Source organism: Calliopsis andreniformis, chromosome 3 (assembly GCF_051401765.1).
Source record: "Calliopsis andreniformis isolate RMS-2024a chromosome 3, iyCalAndr_principal, whole genome shotgun sequence".
NCBI classification, from domain to species: Eukaryota; Metazoa; Arthropoda; class Insecta; order Hymenoptera; family Andrenidae; genus Calliopsis; species Calliopsis andreniformis.
The window spans coordinates 19,595,224-19,611,834 of NC_135064.1; the positions used below are offsets into that span (position 1 = coordinate 19,595,224).

At 29.8% G+C, this 16,611-nt stretch overlaps 4 protein-coding genes across 7 annotated transcripts; 2 read left to right on the forward strand and 2 right to left on the reverse strand.

Annotated features, from left to right (window-relative positions):
* Positions 1-288: 288 nt before the first annotated feature.
* On the reverse strand, positions 289-7,281 carry LOC143177123 (E3 ubiquitin-protein ligase TRIM33). Its single transcript, XM_076374916.1, has 11 exons — positions 6,874-7,281; positions 6,009-6,238; positions 5,650-5,930; positions 5,460-5,570; positions 5,196-5,390; positions 5,021-5,133; positions 3,697-4,944; positions 3,377-3,536; positions 3,124-3,307; positions 2,898-3,050; positions 289-2,811 (listed from the first exon to the last, which is right to left on the reverse strand). Exons 1-11 carry the CDS (start codon positions 7,217-7,219, stop codon positions 2,638-2,640), a joined length of 3,195 nt encoding a protein of 1,064 aa, XP_076231031.1. The 5' UTR covers positions 7,220-7,281; the 3' UTR covers positions 289-2,637.
* A 522-nt stretch (positions 7,282-7,803) lies between these two features.
* On the forward strand, positions 7,804-9,830 carry LOC143176993 (WD repeat-containing protein 55 homolog). Its single transcript, XM_076374694.1, has 8 exons — positions 7,804-7,932; positions 8,000-8,176; positions 8,335-8,524; positions 8,613-8,795; positions 8,869-8,942; positions 9,010-9,176; positions 9,243-9,460; positions 9,541-9,830. The coding sequence occupies exons 1-8, from the start codon at positions 7,905-7,907 to the stop codon at positions 9,797-9,799; spliced, it is 1,296 nt and encodes a 431-aa protein (XP_076230809.1). The 5' UTR covers positions 7,804-7,904; the 3' UTR covers positions 9,800-9,830.
* A 300-nt stretch (positions 9,831-10,130) lies between these two features.
* Clc (clathrin light chain) lies at positions 10,131-12,673 on the forward strand. Of its 3 annotated transcripts, none has more exons than XM_076374695.1 (7): positions 10,131-10,269; positions 10,776-10,928; positions 11,013-11,117; positions 11,190-11,279; positions 11,359-11,470; positions 11,666-11,677; positions 12,329-12,673. In XM_076374695.1, exons 2-7 carry the CDS (start codon positions 10,781-10,783, stop codon positions 12,507-12,509), a joined length of 648 nt encoding a protein of 215 aa, XP_076230810.1. In that variant the 5' UTR covers positions 10,131-10,269; positions 10,776-10,780; the 3' UTR covers positions 12,510-12,673. The 3 variants fall into 3 exon arrangements, with proteins under 3 accessions (XP_076230810.1, XP_076230813.1, XP_076230811.1); XM_076374698.1 differs by having other exon boundaries at positions 11,031-11,117; XM_076374696.1 differs by lacking the exon at positions 11,666-11,677.
* A 136-nt stretch (positions 12,674-12,809) lies between these two features.
* Ankle2 (ankyrin repeat and LEM domain-containing protein 2) lies at positions 12,810-16,342 on the reverse strand. Of its 2 annotated transcripts, none has more exons than XM_076374693.1 (11): positions 16,282-16,342; positions 15,658-16,005; positions 15,230-15,558; positions 14,850-15,158; positions 14,521-14,673; positions 14,234-14,463; positions 13,840-13,987; positions 13,640-13,772; positions 13,464-13,491; positions 13,225-13,350; positions 12,810-13,029 (listed from the first exon to the last, which is right to left on the reverse strand). In XM_076374693.1, exons 2-11 carry the CDS (start codon positions 15,779-15,781, stop codon positions 12,984-12,986), a joined length of 1,626 nt encoding a protein of 541 aa, XP_076230808.1. In that variant the 5' UTR covers positions 15,782-16,005; positions 16,282-16,342; the 3' UTR covers positions 12,810-12,983. The 2 variants fall into 2 exon arrangements, with proteins under 2 accessions (XP_076230808.1, XP_076230807.1); XM_076374692.1 differs by having other exon boundaries at positions 13,464-13,569.
* Positions 16,343-16,611: the final 269 nt, after the last annotated feature.

Here is a 16,611-nt window from a genome sequence, read left to right on the forward strand (position 1 = left end):
CTAAAAACACAGAAGATGCTTATCTATTACTTATATATAATTGCGACAACGGCGCGAAAATTCAAATCTTTTAATATCAATTATGACAGATACTTTGCAAAACCAATGATTTTGAAATTGATAATAATATATAATATGACACCAAAAATAAGCGATTCTACTTTAGTAGCGTATTTTACTCTTCCTAACAATGAAAAGGGATCATAATTCGGAATTTTTTCTTTTCCGAAATATAAACACTACTCGTTTAGAGAGGTGACACTACATATTATCAATAAGTAGATAAAGTTTATTTTTTGTCAACTATTTTCATTTATTTTACAAAAGAGCATTCCCGGTCACATAGTTTAGACGCACTGTTTTTCTTTACAAAATTTGCAATTCTAAATAATCTCGACTTTAATTAAAATGATCAAAGTAGTTATAGTCACAAAATTGTAATTAAAGAACTTCAGTTACGCTTTGGTAATTCTATATAAGCGGAAAACTATATCACAATATTCGTTAGAGTCGTAGGTATCTTATAGTTCTGTCGCAGATTGTGTGTATTCAAACATTATACTTTACTTTGTGTCACAATTTTGTAAGCGCTTTGTCAGTGCAACTTTACTGTTCCGCATTTCTCTTTGAAATTTTCTTTTGTCGGACGAAATCGTTCAAAGCAGATATGTCGCGTCGTAAGTCATTGCTTAAAGAAGTCATAGAGACTAAGAACATTTATAACGTGGATCTCAGAAAAACAAAGGATTCTGAACACCAGATATCCAAAAATCGTCATTAAGTAATGGTAATAGACAAAAGGTCAAAATATAGGAAATCTACAATAATATTTTCCTGTCTCTTAGGTGGTTTAAGTCAACAATCGAGTAAAACTAACCACGTCCAATTATTTAAATTCCTTATAATAACAGATCGATGTCCTCATTCGAATACCACGCGTAAAAAACAAACCTTGAAATAACCGGGTATAATTATATAAATTATAAAGCTAGATTGAAATAAGCAAGTTTCTGCTTTCATGTAGGATTTCATTTTTGTCACATTTGTAACATTAGAATAGAGGTATCAATATGTATAAATATAACTTTCGGTTTACATTGAGCGGCCCATAAAAATCATTAAAAATTTACAAGGATAAGTCATGATTCGAACGTGCACTTTCGCGATAGGGCTAATAGAACTAATTGAGATAGGGCACAAATTCTAGTGGATGATATGCGTATAAGAAAAGTATTAGACAAGATTAGGGATGTTATTCTAACGACTTTTATAAAAAAAATAGCTCTAAACATTGATCTATTACCAGAAGCAATAGGAAAATGAATAAATTATCGAAATTCATCATAGGAACGTAAGGAGAATCATTGTTTCATGAGAAGGGCATTGTAGGTTCAAAACCGACGAGAATAATTTTACTATTTTTAATTTTCGAGTTCATTTCTTAGTTTCTTTTCTTTTATTTAATAGTATATAAATAGTACAAAAAAATTATGAGACATAGAACTAAAAAATATATTTTTTTTAATGAAACCGGAGCAATAGCTCCTGTATATTCGAAGCCTAAATACTGAAATAATGGAATAATACGTTTGTCGATTCGGGAATGTTAGATCAGGGAAACATATTTCCCTTTTTTTTCAGTATTATTATACAAATTATTTTTACTAATATATGCATTAATATACATATTCTATTATATTATATGTTGTATTATTAATTCCACATTCGATACAAATGTGTTTACCTATTCCACGTGCATATTCGTATTGTTTATTTACATATGTACATATTACGAAATTAATTTCATTTGAATAATTTGTTCACCGAATCTACTTATTAATAGAAGAATGTATTAAATAATAAAAGCATGCTCTTCATTATGTCTCATAATTCTTGTGTACTATTCACTATGTCTTCAACCCACAACCCTACGTATGAGACTTCAACAATACTCCTCATAATTTTATGACAATTTAGTAAATTGCTTAGTGCTTCTGATATAGTACTAATGTTTCATGCTATTTCGTATAAAAGGGGCTGACAAAAATCCTAATACACCACATATTTTTTACATTGATGAATTCTTACAATTTGAGCCCTGATCCAATAAAAAAGCAATCGTCTAAATCGTAATCTTTCCTTGGCAGACGGTATTCATCAAAATTTGAAACTTGCAAAGTGATCAGCCAAACATATATTGTAGTAATTTAAATAAACTTACTGTTATTGTTGAAGATCTATTTTTTTAACTGAACACCTTTCATAAAATTAATTCGGCGTGTGAGGAAATACGTGATCAGTTTCTCAAACGTGAGAACTACACGTATGCAACAACAGTGTGTATGTGTGTGTGTGTGTGTGTATATATATATGTATATATATATCAGTTAATATAATACTAAAGTTAAGTGAAGACAACAACTGTGTTATCGATCATCATCACACTATGGCCTTAAGCCTCCTATAACTTTGTTAGTATTTCCAGATATTTATAACGTATCTTTATCGATTCATTAAACATAAAAAGCAATACTTAATGTACCTAAAAAATATCTGTAAATATTTTCATGTATGGTTCTGATTTGTAGTTTAAAAAGTAACATACTTTTACAAGTGCTCAATTATGAAAAGTGATACTTAATCAGTAACTATACGTCGGTACTTTCTATTAGGCGGGAATACTTCTTCATCTTCGTCTTTATCAGCTGATAGGAAGGGATCATCATAAGCATAATTTGGTGCCCATTTTAGTAACAATTTTTCAAAAAATTCTTCTAAATTTCGAGCCTCTTGATATACTTGTGACTCGACCTAAATAAAATCAAAGTTAGATCGATAGTAATACACACGTTTTCGATTTTTGTAAGTCAAAAATGAGGCTTTATAACAGTACTTACAGGATTGTATGTAAAAGCATTCTTGAACATCAGTCTAATGTCCGCCATAACTTGCCTTAAATCTGTATAGTGATTCGGATGATCAGGTTTCAATTTATCTCTAATTACATCTAATGCAATTGGTTTTTTAATAATACGATGGTAATCAACTATCTGTTAACGAAACATTGCAGAAAAAATTATTATCGGTCTTCTTGTATTTATATACATATAATAATAAACTTACTTCATTAGAAACAACTTCACGAAAAGGTAAACTTTGCTCATATTGACAATAAAGTTCCAGCACAATTCTTTGCGCGATCCGTAACTCTTTCGCGCTCATTGTATTCGGCCTCTTCTCTCCTGGTGGGTCGTCCGAGCAATCAAGTACATTCGTACATAACATGCACTGCCAAGTCTCGCTTTCACTGATAGAAAAAAAATTTACCTCGGTTACACGATATATTCTAACTAATTTCTATCACTTATATACTTACTCAGGAAACGATTTTAAACTAGGAATATGACAATATAAGTGGAAGACTTTTGGGCATTTATCACAACATAGTACTGCATCTCCACCATCCATACACACTGCACACCAATCCTCATTCGGATCATCTTTTGTCATGGATGCAGCAGCATTTTTCGAATTATCTATTGAACATATATAATTATGTACGTGCATTTAATACCATAGAATTATGTATCATACTTTTTAAAATATTTTAATTCTGTTAATTAAATCTTTATAAACGGCGTAAACTATTTAGCACAGCACAAGATCATAAATAATTGATAAAATAAATGAAAATACCTGATGAATTCTCAGCCATCGGATTCATTCCTTCATCGGTTAAACTGTTAACTTGAGCAGAATCCAATTGATTTCGTTGGGCTTCCGGTATTACCACAATTCCATTACTATCTAATTTTGCAATAGTGAGCATTAAATCATTTAAGGACTTTTGACAAAACTTGTCTAAACTCTTCTCAGTTTCATCAGACTTTCCAGGAGGTACTGGGCTAGGAGTTTTAGGCACCGACGAACTAACTGCGTGGCCAACAGACGCTGAACTTTGATTTTCGGATGCAGTGCTTGTTTGCGTGTTGCATTTTTGACCTGCGTTTGGTTGCTGACTTTTTAATGTTATTTTATATGAATCATTAATAGGAACTGGCATAGGCGATGTGGCTTGGTGACGGGAAGGATAATACGGAAGACAAGGATTAACGTTTGGAAGTATGTGCCACCGAGGTGTATTGGGTTGCTGTGCAGGGTAATTCAAAGGCTGTGTAGATGCTGAAGTTGAATTGCATTGTTGAAGCCTTATACCGGATACCATGGACGTGTTTGTTGGTTGATACATATGTGGTGGTACCGCACATGTACACTGTCGGGAGTTATTTGAAGGATGCCTATAAGGAGGTACTCGATATGGTACATAATTTGCAGAAGGTCGATAAGGAGGAGGATTATGTGCGAGAAGACCACGCAAACTTGTGTTTTGTCCAAGTTGATCCACGTGAACTTGTTGATGTGGATGCGTAGATGATGTTACTTGCTGATGACAACTTCCTAATGGACGTTGTTGCTTCATCAATGGCTGTTGTAATCTATTGTTAAAGTTCATTGCATATGGTACACGTGGTTGATGTGCTTGAGGCGATGATCGAGGTGGCATATTATTCATAGGATAATGTTGCATATAGTTTTGCGATTGTGCTTGCGGTTGTTGCTGTTGCTGCGGTTGTTGTTGTTGCTGTGGTTGCTGCTGCTGCTGTTGCTGCTGCGGTTGTTGTTGTTGTTGTTGTTGTTGTTGAGAAGTTAAATGAAGAGGCACTTGTTGATAGGAATTTTGTTGTATACTATTCGATTGTTGCGTTGTAGGAGGTAATTGTGTAACTACAGATGAACCGTCCATCTGTGCACTTGACATGTTAGGTGGTTTCTGATCAGGCTGGGATTCATTATATGACATTGATGATGTATTTATTCCACCCAAAGGAGATACCGAAGGGTATACTCTACCATCTACTACTATTGCTCCAATTGATGAAACCACTGAAATTGTAAAAGTAATATTATAAGCGTTTGATATTTAATGATATAATTGAGCACTTATTTATATTAATTTAACCTTTTATCAAATCTGGTACTTTTTCCAAAGATAAATGTATCCTAACAGGTATTTCTGGATTTGGAATGTCAGCTCGTCTACTTTTTATTCTTTGCAAATGGCTCTTAACAGACCTGCAATAGTAGCATTATAGAATAAATGTAGAAATATTTGACAAGAGTAAATAAATACATACTTTTTACTATAAAGTAATTCCATGTCTGAACCCTTTTTTAAGGCATGACTCACAAATTGAATACAGTGGTCTGTAAGTTTTGACAATTGATCTAAAGCAACTTTCTTTTCATTTAATGTATTTTGCTTTTGATCACAAACTTTATTCAAGCGCATAATTAATTGCTTCCCTCGCGTATTAATTGCATTTGTTAACCTATGAAAAAAAATGAATTCTTAATAACTTTACATTTTAATGGTGTACAAGAAAGTGATAATCACTTACTGCACCACCATTTGTGTGATGTCTTGCACTAAGTTTTTCTTCTTTTCTAAAATTAGGACTTGCCTGTCCTCTATAACTTTCATTGCGCTTTTCAGTAAAACTCGCTTATAACTAAAAATAAAAATGCAATTCATTTTAAAAATTATATAATAAAACTATAAACAATTATAATTAAAAGTAAAAAAATTACCTGACTTCTTTGAGTAAAGTTGATACAGAAGCACGTGTTTCAGCTGCAATTTCATGAATAAATTTGTACTTGTGGTCTCTATGTTCACTTAACTGACAATCCCTACACGTAAGTTTATCACATGTTTGACAAAATAAAGATAATTGTTCATGTGAATGAATTGTACAAAATAAATAGCCAGGTATTTTTTTGTTGCTTTTTTTAACATTATCTCTATCATTGGCAACCTCATCCTTTGGTTTGATCGTATGATCCTTTGTTATTTTTAATCTTTGATGTGCCTTAAAAAACACAAGATTTAAAATAGTTTCTAACTGATTACCAATGAAGTGCACACACTATACATATTGTTTCATTACCATAACACAATTTTGACAAATAAATTCTTCACATTCTACACACCAACTCGTGGCAATCACATTATCATGACAGCTGGTGCACGTTTTTTCTTCTTCCACTTCTTTACTCTCATCATCTGTACCCGGACTACTATCCTCTTCTATGAGTTTTGATAGAAATCGGTTTTCAATTAAGTTATCTGCTTGAGTAGTGACATTACAGATTTGACAAGCAATTACATTGCTTTCCACTGTGAAAATATATTAAAATAATAAAAATTAATTTTATTTATAAATTTATTCCAAATACCACATGTATAATTCAAAGAATGTAAACACAGGAATTACTTCCACAACTGTAGCTACTTTAGAGTTAAAACTTAAATTCTCATGTCTTTATTCTAAATGATTATCCTTTGTAACACTGATATAAATATAATTTCTGAATGAACATAAATAACAAATATGTATTTAAAAAGTAACGCAACTCAAAAATGTACATTCCCAAGAAAAACAAAAACCTATTTATGAGTTTAGAAGACTGTCACTTATATTAATCTTAAGGTTATTATATTATTTTAATTAGTTATACTTTACAATAAATGATTATATCTACATTATTTGAACTAGTTTATGGTTACTCATTTGATGAATTTTTTAAATATACTCTACAATTTGAAATTCAATTAGTAAAATATTTACGACAGAGATATGCTCACTAAACTCCATCCTAGCCATACCTCAAAAATTGCGTTTTAGGAGTCATGTCACTTTCGAAACATATACGTACACGTTTATCTATTTTCCTTCAAATATTTAAAATCGTTTTAATCGTTTCACTACAAATACTAAAAAACCGAGAATAGATGAATTAATAAAGCCTTACACAAAACATCCACGTCAATCGATGTATTGTGATCGCTTAGTTTACTGTTGACACATGCTGAACATGCTGCATGTAAACATTCCAACAGTTTCGGATCATCTCCAAAGGTAAACGTTTTTCCACAAAACACACATTTCGATAAAAGTGCACGCGTTTCGCTTTCCTGGCCCTCGGTTGTGCACTCGATACGTTGCTCGCATTCTTCGTCAATGCAAACGCCCTGTACTTGAGATTGTTGCACGTCCTGCTTCGCGCCAGTTTGATCAATCGGTTCTTCTTTAACTGTCGCTAGAAGACCGGTTGTTAACAGTTCATTCGTTCGAGTATCCATATTAAAAGTATCCATGCACAAACGACTACACGCAAGAATTACTTTAACAACTTATAAAAATATAATCTTTCTTAAATTGTATAGCACCATGGTCCACCATGGTCAACCATGCTACATGCATACTCCAATTACCACGGCAAGGTAGGAAACTAAGTGGCGGGCTTATTCTGTGGACAGTGACGCCCTCTGGTGTAGAAATTTTATGATTCTAGAAATTTCTATTCTATTTAAAATAGAATAATTTCAAGAATTGAATTTATAAAATTAACAAAAATTATAGGTCCTATTCATACACTAATGAATGCTATTTAGAAGTATTTATTGTAAAAACAATTTTAATTTTATGATCTTAAACATGTATCACGTATTACGTAGATGGCATAGTTGATAAAAATTACGAGGAATCTTTATGAAACTGTTTATTCGATGAACTTTTCTTTGTAAATTATTATATTCATTTAATTTTGGAATTATAAAAAATAGTTGTATAAACAAATATGTAATGATGTAAAATGTTTCCATTATTTATAATGCCAGAATTTAGAGATTCTACTAATTACTCAATTGTTTCCATCGCAGTTGTCATGAAGATGCATCATAAAATTCGAACTTCATTAATTTCACGTGGTGCATGGGATAGATTTATCTAATAAATGATTGAAGAGGTTAGGGTATTCAAAATATTTTGTTTTCTTAAAGTATGCATTTAAATAAGGGAAAGTTAATAGGTACGTCTTCTTAAATGAAAGTAATGTCTGCTGATTGTATTGCATTGTAATTGTAAGTAATTTATAGGTACCTTCGTCGATGATAGTCACGACAGTGATGATAGCCGTGACAGCGATGACAGTGATGATGATATGCAAGCATCTACGGATAACAGCGATACTTTAAGCAGTGATGATGACTCTGATTCAGAAAACGAAAATAATGAAAGCACCGAGTTGAATGAACAGGCTTCTGTTTCTGCAGGTATTGTTTATAAATATTATTATATACTTGTTAAGGATGTACAAGTATTCGAGATTAAGGGTTTGAGTCTGATCAGGATTTTTTTTCGAAATCGTGTCAGAAACCCGAAAGTTTGTAACAATAAATTTTAAATAATTTTTCTATCATCATTTTTGAAGATGGTACAGAACCGATTTCACTGAATGAAGATGAGGAAGAAGATGAAGTTGTGAAGGCAATAATTAGATCAAGGAATTTACAGTCAAACCATCCTCCACCTATTACTACAGAAGAACATGTAGTAGATGTATGTTTCCATCCTGATTCTGACATAATTGCAGTAGCTAATATTGTAGGAGATGTTTGCTTGTAAGTGTTACATTTATATAATATTAATCATTACTTTTTTATGAACAATACTACATAATAATGAGTACACAATTGTTTATACATTTAGGTATAAATATAGTAATACAGAAACAGAACTTGTGTCAACTTTAGAATTGCATCTTAAAGCGTGTCGTGACATAGAGTTTAATGAAGATGGTACAACTTTGTTCTCTACTGCCAAAGATCTGTCCATAATGCTCACTGATGTACAAACTGAAAAGTTAATAAGACTATTTGAAAATGCACACGAGTATGTACTCAATTACTTTTCTGAATTTATAAAAGTCTACAATTTTTTAATTAATTATTAACTTATATCCTAGAGAACCAATCTACACATTGACCACAATTGGAGAACACATGTTTGCAACAGGAGATGATGATGGTATAGTGAAATGTAAGTAATTGTATCTCTTTTTCTTTCTTCTTGAAATTGAATTATACTAATATGTGAATATTTTAAGTATGGGATCTTAGACAAAAAGAAAATACACCTATATTTTCATTAAAGAAAATGGAAGATTATGTAAGTTCTATTTTAACAAATAGAGAAGCAAAGTACTTAGTGTGTGCTAGTGGAGATGGATCTCTTACTACATTCAATATACCAGGGAAAAAATTATATGTTCAGGTAGGTATCAATAAGTACAGTATGTTCTTGAGTTATCTTATATCTAACCAACGAATGTTTCAATAGTCAGAAGAATACGACGAGGAGTTAACATGTCTTGGTTTATTCAAATCTGAAACAAAAGTTTTGGCAACTACAAACAAAGGGAAAGTATATGTATATAATTGGGGAGAATTTGGACTTCACTCAGATGAGTTTCCAAGTGTAACTAAGAAGGCTATAAATTGTATGGTACCAATTACTGAAAATGTTGCAATAACTGCAGGAGAAGATGGAATACTTAGGTAAGAAATAATCCAAGAAGGATGATAAATAATTGATGTATGTTACAAATAATGTATTTACTATTCATTTTGTTGCATAGGGCAATCAGTTTATTTCCTCATCGTCAACTTGGAGTTGTAGGACAACACAATCTATCTATTGAAGCACTTGATGTTAATCGTGATGGTACTATAATCGCGTCTTCTTCTCATAATAATGACATCAAATTTTGGAATGTGCAGTACTTTGAGACATTGAACGTTGCTGAACGTGTAAAAGGTGGAAAACGGAAACAAATACGGCACAATCTTCCTAGTAGTAAAGTGGATACTGCGTCGAGTTTTTTTTCTGACCTATAAAATAGAAATAAAATTAATATTTTATGTATGATCTTGTGTATTTATTTTTAAAATATTATAATTTCAAGCATGATAATACGTAAAAAAGTATTGTATGAACTCCATTGAACCATTCAACTTTCTCATTCAAACATTTGATATATTTTAAAAAACAACAAAGATATTTGAGGTACAAACGTTAGGTGACCCACCCTATATAATACATATTGTATATCTCATGACCTATTTTGCTGATATAAAAAGTAGTAGAATTACAAAAGCATAGATTTGCATGTAACGATTACAAAATGTTGGCAATACTGGTTTCTATCGCTCACTACTACGTTTAATTGTGCGCATGTGTGTGTGTCAGAACATCAAAGTAGTATTGACGTTGACAATTTGCAGTTGTATTTAATAGAAATCCGAAGAGAAGTCAGTTAGGGGTGTTTCCTGAGATAAAAGTTTACACATTCCACAAAATTACTGAGGTACAACATATGATTTACTATTCTCTCGAATTTATTACAAAGATACATATACTTTTTTATATAATACGTTCTTCCCATATACATTTTAAATACAATACAGTTTCTTAAATAAAAGTAGATTTATAGGTTATTTTCAGTTATATTGTTTAAATTCTTAGCTAGATATTTATTTCAATTCATATTAACCTATAAAATGTATAATATAAGTAACAGCATATGAAGTATTAATATGATACTAATTAGTGTTAGCATAAAAAAGTGTAATATAAAAAGAGTCAAATTTCTATAATATTTTTACATTCATTTAAAAATGATTAAAAAATTAAATACATATTGCTGTGTTTATATATTTTTATAATATTATGAATTTTTAAATAATATTTTTCAAAGAAAGATGAAGATATAATAAAAATTTAACTTTAATGATATTTTTATCATAATAATAATATTATATGCGTTGTCACTATATGCATGCAAAATTAATAAAGATTTGATGTTTTTGTCAGACAATATGGATGCGTTTGGTGATAACTTTGTCATTGAACCAGAAGTAGATCCAGTAGCAGAATTTGTAGCAAGAGAACAGGATCAATTAGCAGGACTGGAAGATGAAATTCCATTATCTGGGGTTACTCTTATAACAGCACCTAACACAGATGGTAACAATTTTTATTTGCATTAATGAGTTATTCTAATATTTATTTATATACATAATAGCTAATTAATATATAATTTACCAAAATATTTTGGAAATTTAAAAGTTGGTCCAGGTGGTGATGCTGAAGGTAGTTTTGAAATAATTGATGCAGTTGGACAGCCTAATGAAACACAAGCACCATCAGCAACAGGTAAACTGTACTTTACATTTAGAATATTCACTATAAAATGATTGTTATAATTTAATAAAACATTCTGTTTAGAAACTACAGCTAAGCCTCCACCAGTAAAAGAGGAACCTGAGAAGATTCGTAAATGGAGAGAAGAACAGAAAGCTAGATTAGAAGAGAAAGGTATTGATTGTTTCTGCTTCTTTTACAATCTTACAAATTTTAGAATAGTAATACTGAATTTTTTTCTGATGAAATTTAGATGCAGAAGAAGAAAAGAAAAAAGAAGAATGGAGAGAGGCAGCAAGAAAAGAATTAGAAGAATGGTATAAACATCATGCAGAAGCTATTAGTAAAACAAAAACTACAAACAGGTAATATTTATAATTGTTATTTGGTTTACGTTTAATGTAATATTTTTATTATACTTTTTACTAAAATAATAACTTTTAATCGACATCTGTAGATGCAATTAAAAGTTGTATTCTATATAAAATTATAAATACTTTATTCAACTATTTTAAATCGTATACTACATACAATTATATTATTTTCATTCTGCTTCTTAGGGAATCAGCCAAGTAAGTTATACTATATTTTTTTTGCATGTATAATTGCATTGCACTGCTGTATAATATAGCTTGCTTACATACATATACAATTTATAAAATCACTTGCTATTGATATCAGAAATATTGATACCTTCTTATATGTCAGCTGCTTTATAGTAACAATTTAATAAATGTATTTTATGCTTGATGCAATTATACTTCATATTAAAATTCTATTAGTCATATGATATGTAAAATCTGCACTTCTTGCATTCATGTGTATCACGATATAATATTATGCAACAGAAATATAAAAATGACATTACCATATTGCTTTGCTAAAACATTTCATGAATCAATTATTATTATGCTTTTTATTTTTCTATAATATTTATTTTTATTACTCAATTTCCACGGAGTTTGTTATATAATAAAGAATTTCTTTTTTTTAATTATTTTTTTATTCTGTAGAAAGTAAAGAAACAAGTACAAAAATATATTTGATTTAAGTTCTGTTATAAATGTTTTTGAGTTTCTTGTTATATGTCTTATATAAGAAACAACAGTGAAAGTGCTATATATTTATCATGCAATGTCATTAATGCATATAATTTACAATATCATATAGTTTTAATATTTAATATTGTTAAATTATGTTTAATATAAAATTTTGATTAATAGGAATGCAGAAAAACAGTTCGTCGCAGAAGCTGATGAAGTCGAGCCAGGAACTGAATGGGAACGAATCGCAAAACTTTGCGATTTTAATCCTAAATCATCCCGTACTTCTAAAGACGTTTCTCGAATGCGTTCGATCATTTTACAACTGAAACAAACTCCACCAGCTCCAGTCACACTTTGATTAAATTAACAAGCTGGTATTAAAAATATAGAAACAAAAAATATCAAATATATTAAACGAAAAAACCAGCAAGTTATAATAATATCACTGAAAGAAGAGATCATAAATAATCTGTTAAACAGAAATGTAATATTATTGTGAATAAAAATTATTCATAGCAAGTATCTGCATAAATAATAAATTAAAAAAATAAAATGTGTAATATACTTATAATTTGTTGAAAATTAAAATAAACATAGTTTTACCCTTATATGAATGAATTTAAATATAAATGGTAATCTAGAAAACAATATGAATGTTTTATAGTTTTTAATTACATATAAAACTTTCTGAAAATATATAATTTTTAGTATACTTAATCGAAGTTATAGTATACTATACAGTTACTTATGAAGTAAGAGTTTTTGTGCATAATATAAAAACTTTATACAGTTTTATTTTTTACATTATTCAACATCTTGATATCTAGCATATCTAAAAAAGTAACAGTTTTCTTCTGGAGAATCTTATATTCTGAGTTCTGAAAATGATAAAACATTAAATTGTATTAGTATTAATTGATAATATATTGATGACTTATAATTATAAAATTTAAATAGATGTAAAATAAGAAACTAATGATGATGTATTTATTATGCTCCGCTGACGAAATGAGCCCCGAAACCAATAGATCTATATCGTTGCCAGGGCTCGTCTTGTCAGCAGAACACTATACCTATTTGAATCTCGCTTTATAATAAGCTGCATGTCATGTTGCCAGCGATAAATATTTGGGTATGTAATGGAATTAATCGCGGATAATGCATTGTAAACTGCATAATCTAACTTCGTCGGTACAGATCTGTAAAATACATATTAATATACGTTATAAACATATAACAATCACAATATATTTTAGAAAGAGAAATTGTGATTTTATTTAATGATAGCTTTAAATATGATTTCGTAAATTACCCTTCAAGAAATGTGGCTGAACCTTCCTCTGCAATTTCCATTTCATCATCAGAACTGTCACTTATTAATTTCGGTGATGATGGTGGCGTAAAAAATTCTAATTCATCTTTAAAAAAAAAATTATTTCCATTGCATACTATAATACAAATTATCATTCCACAGACTTCAACGCTTACCTGAAGCAGTTATATCTTGATTATCAACATTGAATAATGAGCACGATTGTAATTTGTTGCATAAATAATCTATTTCATCAACAGGTTCCAAATTTACTTCTGAGTTTGAATTTGTTGTATTATCATTAATATTCTGAAAATAATAATACAACAAATATAATAATACCTACTACAAACATTACTGTTAAAGTTTCTTATACCTGATTACAATGTGATATTTGATTTTGAAATCTGCGTTCTAAGTATTTTTCAAGTTTCATTAAACCTTCTGTAGTACGGAAGTCTGCAAAATCATTTAAAAATGGCCAAAATTCTTTCCATGATACTTGATACTCCTCTGCCAAGTCTCTAAACATAATACACTAAATTTTAAATTTTATATTTTTTAAAAGGAATACTTTCAAGTTTATGAAGTTGCAGTATCCCTTAGTTGTAATAATCAGGTTTGTGAATAGAGTAATAAAGTAAGATTATGAGTAGAGTAATAAAGAGTAAAAAAAATTAAAAGAATGACAAAACCAATTCATGATAAAAAAACTTAACTGAAACTGAGAAAGAGTCTGCAATATTTGTTTGTAGTAAAGTTAATAGTACCTTCCAACTCTTTCCAATCCCTTTTCCGTATCTTGTAGCCTTAATGCTACATTGTTCATAGAACTGTCTGTAACATTTGATTCATCATCAGTGATTTTCTTTACAGGAGTAAGACGAAGACGTGGAGGCGTCTTCCACTTTTTTCTAAATTCTAACGCTCGAGATTTTGTCATTGGTCCAGCGAATGCACGAACTTCTAAACGTGGACTTATTGGATCCGTCTTCAAATTCTAAAAAATACAACATATAAAATTTCACAAAGCATAAGCAAGAATACTTCATTTTACCAATGGCCTAGTTGGAGAGAAAGGTTCTCCAATAACTGGTTGCAATGTATTGTCATCTGATCTTAGCACAGGTACATAATACTGTTCTTCTAACAAGAAACGTATTTCTTGTTTCAATTCTTTGTTTTCTTGATGTGACCTACTACATATTATCTGCAATGATAATAGCTATATTAATAAAATAAACACAGAACAAGAAATACTAGTCATAAGAAATCAAAAAGTGGAAAATATAAATAATAAATAAATGTAAAGCATGAAATAAGAAATACAGTAAAGTACACAACAAGTAATTTTTTGAACGAGTTTTTAAATACTTTAGCACGTACATCTATTGGTAGTTGTTTAAATTTGTTTGGTAATGTTTTTATACAACATGGATATGAAATAAGAACTCGAACTACATCTTTTAAACCAAACTTAACAGCAAAGTGTAATGGTGTCTCATTCAATCCTTTATCAGGTGTGTTTAAATATAAATCTAACATAATCTGTGCACGATCCACATAACTTTTGCATTCATTGCCATAAAGTAATTTTATAAAGTCTGCATTTCCAACAGTGTTTAATATAAACTCACACATGTCTGGTCTATTTGCTCTCACTGCAATATGTAATGCATTGTAACGACACCCTTCCTATAATAAATAAAATACTTTTATCCATTATATTTATGTTTTTAAATATAATTATTAATATTTCATCTTACATGCAAAATTGCAGGTGTATCTCCACTACCAATCAAATACCGTGGATTTCCCCAGACTGTACTTTTTACAGCATATAAATCACCATCTTGAATTAACTTTTTAAAACACACAAGCTCTTGTAGTCGTGGGGCTTTAAAATTACTTGATTTTTCCTCTACTACAGGTGCTGTAGTAGGTATCACATTACTAATATAACTTGATTTCTCAGACCCAGTCTTAGCATATTCTTCGGCTTCTGAGCGTTTCTTAAATGATTTTAAACGACCTGTCTTAAATTCCTTAATTACTTTTAATGCTTCAGTTTTGTCTTGATAAACTCGAATATTTTCTGCAAAACATAAATATAAATTATTAAAAAATATACATAAGGGTTACAGTTAAAAATATGTATAAAATAAAAAAATATCAATTGTTTATGCACTTTTACCTTTTGTATTTTCTGCTGAATTATCAACATTTTCTTCTGGTATATAGACAGCATGAAAAATTATATTGTTCGCTGTATTAGAATTTTCACGACTCACGTTTAATGTTTGTTCGTTTTCACCCATCGTAATTTTTCGTTCGTTTTAAATTATGTTTAAATTCACATAGATGTTTATTGGTTATGTGTCAAATAGAGGTGTGTCAAAATAAACGTAAAGTTGCGGTCTTCAACGTAATATTTAGTTCAAGTACAAAGTTGTTTACGTGTCCAACAGAATTTTGTATATTATTTCTCACATTATTTTATGTTTCTCTATTTTTTAATGAAATTAGTTAAAATTAATGTCACCTAAAAATAAAGCAACAACCGTTATTGATTAAGTCATTTCAGTGAGTTATTATTTATGAAATTGAGTAAAATGAACATCGTTGCATTTCTTATAAAATTATCAGTTTCAAACAGATGGAAAACATACACATAAAATAGTTTATTCACAGTTGGACTTAATTTTTTAAAATATCAGACAGCTAAGATGAAAATTATGAAATATACGTGGCACAAATAGTAAATACAAAATTAGTTGAGAAAACGAAACAGAAGTTTATCGTAAATAGTTCAAATTACCTAAAAATGACTGCTAAGCTTTAGCCATGTGTCATTTACGAAATCGACCAATCATAAGTCGACTTTCGATCATCGACCAATAATCTTGAACGTTTCCTCATGGCTAATACACATTCGCAGTGTTTAAATTTGTTATTTTCTTTAAATTTGTTCCCACATCCAATTGTTAATAAAATTACATGTAGTTCTGTAATATAATTCGTATTGCTTCTCAGAAAAGCATATGTAGCTATTTTATTAAAATCTAATCTATCATTGATCATTAGGAACTGTATAAAATATACAAGCGTGTACTTATGCTCTTCCTACATTTTTTTCAAAATGCTTTTA